Source organism: Seriola lalandi, unplaced genomic scaffold (genome assembly GCF_002814215.2).
Source record: "Seriola lalandi dorsalis isolate HSWRI2012SDOR001 ecotype SW California unplaced genomic scaffold, Sedor1 jcf7180002054928, whole genome shotgun sequence".
Lineage (NCBI taxonomy): Eukaryota > Metazoa > Chordata > Actinopteri > Carangiformes > Carangidae > Seriola > Seriola lalandi.
The window spans coordinates 45,337-51,336 of NW_019525480.1; the positions used below are offsets into that span (position 1 = coordinate 45,337).

Genomic DNA, 6,000 nt, shown 5'->3' on the forward strand with positions numbered 1-6,000 from the left:
GCTGTTGTGTTTTATAATCATTCTCAATATATACCATCATGTTTTCTCATTTATTGGATCTTCAGCCTTCAGGAAATGAACGTCTCATCTGCGAATGTGACTGTGGTTATAGAGTATCGAGACTCCTTCTCTAAAGCTGTGACCAAGAATGTGATTGTTGTGGTTCTCAGCATCTCCATCAACTACATCAATGCAGGCCTCATCCGCACCTTTCGCAAACACCAGGTATTTCATTCCTTTCATTACCTGCACATACTAATAAAACATTTAATAGGGAAATAATTAATCAGTGATATCCCGCTCAAGTTGTTTTGGCCCCAGTTTAAGTCCTTTAGGTTTATCAGACTCAGATCAGACTTATATTTTCATAGCTGCACAAGATATGCAATAGAGCTGAACAATGAATCAAAAATATTATTGAAATCATTATATGGCCAACTGCAATATCCAAATTGTAGGAGCTGCAGTTTTGATAAACTGGTAAAATGTGTCACAACAGATCATTATAAATGAAGCAACAGAGATGCTTCAGCCTAGAAATCATATTCTACATATTCATATTCTACTTTTGAATAAATATGTTTTAAGAAAATCACCATTGCCACTAAAATCGTGACTCATATCACAATTGCAATATCTGTCAAAATAATCACAATATGATTTTTTTTTTTCATATTGTTCAGCCCTAATATGGTGTGGATTAAATGTATGTACCAACAAAATATTTATTTTCTAAATAAATCTACTTGGGCGTCCCGGTTCATAACTTAGAATTCACCACCTTAAATTAATATTAAAATTAATTGATATTAAATTAATATGATATGAATAAAAGTTTAATAGTAGAACAACACTGCTAAAATAGTGGGTGGAGCTATTTCAGGCAGGTTGGTTCATTTTTCTCAGTTAGATCACTTCTATGTCTTGGCATGAAACTATCCCAGGTTAAATCATCAGTCCAAATGTGGACCAGAAGAGTGTTGACTTATTGATTGACAACCTTGAGCTCCCGCCCCCTGACTCTGGCCTTCTCTGATTGGTTAGAAGGCCGAGGCTCACTCAGAAACTTTAGGAAGGAATATCTCTGTACTGCTGCCAGGCTGTTCAATGAGTCAGTGTTTGACAGAACCTGTCCACATTAAGATATGTTTGTGAAGCATTTTAGTAAAAAGTTACTCACTGTAGCTTTAAATCAGTTGACTTTAAGTTCTTGGTCAGTTTTGATAGAAAAACAGTAACTATTCATGTCAGTCCATTAAAACACGTCCAGATCAGCCTCGATACCAAACAGGACATTTCCAGCAGCTCTACAGGAAACACTGACAACAGAAAAAAGATGTATGATCTGTGACATCACCCATTCAGATCCTGCTTTTCCATTGCAAAGACCAGAAGTCTGTGTATTACTGTTCAATAACACAGAAAGATTAAAATTCAAGGATGAATCTAAACAAACCCAATTTGGAAACATTCAGTTAGGCCTGAAGCCATATTTGTAAAAAAAAAAAAAAAAAGAAATTCATTGGATCCATATATTACTTCATTATGATATTAAATTTAAGAATGTTTTATTCCCTGCAGATCTTCTACATGAATCCTCGGTATATTCTGTTTTTTCACCTGGTGGTCAACGACATGATCCAGGTGACGCTGACCGTCATGCTGTTCGTCATCAGCTACACCATCTACAAACTCAATGTCTCCATCTGTTGCATCTTCATCCTTCTTGCTCTGTTCACCACTGAAAACACCCCCCTGAACCTGGCCTGCATGGCGGTGGAGTGCTACATCGCCATCTGCCTCCCCCTTCGCCACATGCAGATCTGCACCGTCAAGAGGACTTTGATGCTGATTGGTTTAATCTGGACCTGTCTCTTATACACATCTTTCCACCCTCCAGATCTTCTACACGAATCCTCGGTATATCCTTTTCATCCACCTGGTGGTCAACGACATGACGCAAGTGACAGTGAGCATCATCCTGTTTGTCATCAGCTACACCATCTACAAACTCAATGTCTCCATCTGTTGCATCTTCATCGTATTTACTGTGTTCACCACTGAAAACACCCCCCTGAACCTGGCCTGCATGGCGGTGGAGTGCTACATCGCCATCTGCCTCCCCCTTCGCCACATGCAGATCTGCACCGTCAAGAGGACTTTGATGCTGATTGGTTTAATCTGGACGACCAGCATGTTGTCTGTTCTCCCTGATCTCTTCATCACCTTGGCCACAGAACCACTGGACTTCTTCCATTCCAGGGTCTTCTGTCTCAGGGAAACTGTCTTTCGTAATCCCCTCATTATCAAGAAGAGGGACATCACTTATATCATCTATCTTGTTATAGTTTGGTTTGTTATCTTTTACACTTACTTCAAGGTCTTGTTCACTGCAAAGACAGCTAGCAAAGATGCTAAGAAAGCCAGAAACACAATCCTCCTCCATGGGTTTCAGGTGCTGCTTTGTATGGCAACATATGCAGAACCCCTGTTGAAACATGCTCTGCACCTGTGGTTCCCTAAGAATTACACTGACTCCCTCTTTGCTACATATATCATAGTACAGATTCTGCCACGATCCATTAGTCCAATCATATATGGCGTACGAGACAAAACTTTCAGGAGGTATCTGAAAAGGAATCTGTTGTGTACAGTGAGCTCACAATGAGCATCAATTCACGGAAGAGTCAGATTCTAAAAACTTTTCCTCAGTTGAGATGGAAACTACATGTTTGGTCACTGAGGCTGAATTTGTTTTTTTTGGTTTTGTTTATGAAGTTACAGCAAAAAGTTTAACTAATGATGTGTTCAAATCTGGGCTGGGTGTCCAACCTTAACACTACAGATTCTGATTCAAGTCATAATTTTCCTGACACAGGCCTGTTTGTTGAGGATTTTTCACTTGTGTAATATAATTTTTTTTTGCTGACCTTTTATATTGTTTTTACTTTACAAACTAAAAATTATTGTCATTGTTGATTAATCTGCCAGTTACTTTCTCAATGAATCGTTTTGTCCATAAAATGATAGTAAATAGTAAAAAACTCATATTTGAGACTCTGATATTGTTTAAGACAAAACACTTCAACACAGAGTTGTGGATGTACTTTAGTCGCAAGTGTTGTCATGTGATCAAATAAAGCTTTCATTTGATTAAATTGACTTCTTTGATATTTCTGAATTAATGAAATGAACCTTTTTATATCGCTAATTACAATTAACTCACAAAACTTTGCCAGTCATGTATGAATGTGTTAAAGGTGAGAGGCCTGTGCTTTATGTTTCTACATTTGTGTTAATACAAATACAGAATTAAAACTAAATCTACACACACACACACACACACACACACACACACACACACAAACACACACACACACACACACACACACAGACTCACACTCACACAATCGATCTTGTAACTGGCAGATTGAATTAAAATGTATTGTTAATTAGCCAATTAGGTTTTCCTATTCATCCTTGTTGTCACCCAGACATCTTCATTAGCCCAGCCCACAAGCCAATGTTCTAGGCTAGCCTTGATGCAAATAGTATATAACCTTGCTCTAAATGATGACCTGCAGACAGGATTGTACCACCCTGTTATGATCATCTGTCTCCACTGTGCAGTGAATAAAACTCATCTGAACCAGCCGCTGAATTTGGACCTGAAAGGATAATATTCATCAACATCACACTGTTTTCTTTTATTTCATTACTTGAGTTTATATGTATTAATTTCAGTTCCAGTGAGTAAAATAATGACTTTTAGATTTTAGATTGATGCCCTGATTGTCAGCTTGGGGTGAGTTTGTCTCTAATGCAGAATTGATCTTCACAAATTTTAACTCACCACACAGTTTCTTCAATGTCCAGGCATGTAACAAGAACAGATATTAGTGTATTTTCAAAGCTTTTGATCTGTTTGATTGTGAAACACATGCAAACTAACTTTTTTCACATCTATCCGTGTACAGGGCAAGAAACAGTTTGATGTTAAATACTAAACTTTCCTTACAAATCAGTAGGCTGTTGGACCAGCTATGTGTAACTTCAAACATAACTTTACTGTGAACATGATCTGGGAGTGATGCACCAGACAAGTTCATTCCAAAATATAATTAAGATACAAACTTAAATTGACAGGTGTAAGTCTTTCTTTTGTTACTGTTGAACGACTAGAAAGATGGAAGAAGAAGAACAGACACTTTTGTCTCTTTCGGTGTTAATGCTGCAGAATCTTTTCACCACATGGATTAGATTTGAATTATTTATGAGCATACAGTATTTAGCTTGTTTTATTTCTGTCATCAGTGTCTTTCACTCTCTATTTTATCCAAATGATGCATCAGGTCAAACCTTCTGCAGCAGTGTTTTCATCACTGTTAGTTAGTTATAAATAGAGATGGTGCAGCAGAGCAAGGCACAGAGGAAACTTCAGAGTGAAACTTGTTTCAACAAGATGTTGGTGTTGTCTTTGCACTCATAATAAACTTTTGATCAGCTGGTTCAACAGGCTGCTAACCCTGAACAGACACACTGGTATGAATAACAATGACAGATGCAACACTAACATTAATTAACTAACCCTCATGTAGCAGCTATCTACTTTACCTTTTAACTTAAAATAACCTTTTTGTGTTTGTTGTAATAACAAACTTTCCACAAAGTACATTTTACACACTGAACTGAACCTCTTAGAACAAGTAACCACTGCTACACACAACATTTAGCACAGACTAGATGTTTACTGAGAGAAGGTGCAAATTCAAAGCTTGAATCTTGAGATCTGAAGAATCAGTAATGATCAAATTATTATGCAGTATTTTGATTTACTTCCATCAGAAATATAAAACATGTCAGATTAGTGATATTAGAGCACTGTGTTTCATTCAGTTTATTATCTTTAAAAGCATTTATCTTGCCAATGTACAGTAAGCAAAGCAATGAAATGAGGATCGGACTCAGCAGCAGGACAGACTGTGCAAAACCTGAAAAAATAAAAAAAATCTCAACAATATTAATAGTATTATCTTTTCTCTTCTGTTAGGATGAACTTCGGCTTTCAAGAGATGAATGTGTCGTCTGCCAATGTGACAGTGTCTGATTGGGAAGCTGATTCCTTCTCTAAAGCTCTGACCAAGAATGTGATTGTTGTGGTTCTCGGGATTTCCATCAACTACATCAATGCAGGCCTCATTCACACCTTCCGCAAACACCAGGTCTGATTTTCCTTTATTGACATGTTGCCAATGATAGTGAATTTATTTAAATGCTTGGTAAAAAAAAAAAAAAAGTACAAATTCTGTTTATATCATCATCAGCTCTTCAGGAACCACAGACATACACTGAAGAAAAATGTTAAAGTAGAGTTTGTGATGTCACCCCTGCCTGTCCAATATGAAAGTACAGAGAGGAAAACCTATTACTGTCATAAGTGGTCATTGTTAAGTCATGTGTGTTACTATTCAATAAAAACAACATTAAGCTTTAGTTTTAGATTGTCAACAAACAGAAAAAAGATGAGGTTGAGGTCTCGCTACAGTCTGTCACTGAGGAGAGTCAGAGACAGATCTGATCACAGTGTGGACAGAACTGAGATAAGGAAAACACTTAGTAAGACCAGGTAGAAATAAGGCCCATGGACCTGAGGTCAAAATCATGAATCTATATTGGCCAAAACTGAAAGAATATCCCTGCTGTTTTTTCTACCTCTTTCTCCCCTTGCATGTGCTATGTTTCCACCCTCCAGATCTTCTACACGAATCCTCGGTATATCCTTTTCATCCACCTGGTGGTCAACGACATGACGCAAGTGACGCTGACCATCATCCTGTTTGTCATCAGCTATACCATCTACAAACTCAATGTCTCCATCTGTTGCACCTTCATCCTTCTTGCTCTGTTCACCACTGAAAACACCCCCCTGAACCTGGCCTGCATGGCGGTGGAGTGCTACATCGCCATCTGCCTCCCCCTTCGCCACATGCAGATCTGCAC

At 37.9% G+C, this 6,000-nt stretch overlaps 2 protein-coding genes across 2 annotated transcripts in view; both read left to right on the plus strand.

Annotated features, from left to right (window-relative positions):
• The first annotated feature begins 75 nt into the window (after positions 1–75).
• LOC111644262 (odorant receptor 131-2-like) lies at positions 76–3,106 on the plus strand. The gene is made up of 3 exons (XM_023393061.2): positions 76–225; positions 1,582–1,788; positions 2,108–3,106. Exons 1-3 carry the CDS (start codon positions 76–78, stop codon positions 2,666–2,668), a joined length of 918 nt encoding a protein of 305 aa, XP_023248829.1. The 3' UTR covers positions 2,669–3,106.
• Positions 3,107–5,072: 1,966 nt separating this feature from the next.
• LOC111644286 (odorant receptor 131-2-like) overlaps positions 5,073–6,000 on the plus strand; it is a 2,769-nt gene continuing 1,841 nt past the window's right edge. Inside the window, exons 1-2 of the mRNA XM_087170095.1 lie at positions 5,073–5,222; positions 5,753–5,986. Of these exons, the coding sequence (XP_087026221.1) occupies positions 5,073–5,222; positions 5,753–5,986 (384 nt within the window). The remainder of the gene's footprint in view (positions 5,223–5,752; positions 5,987–6,000) is intronic.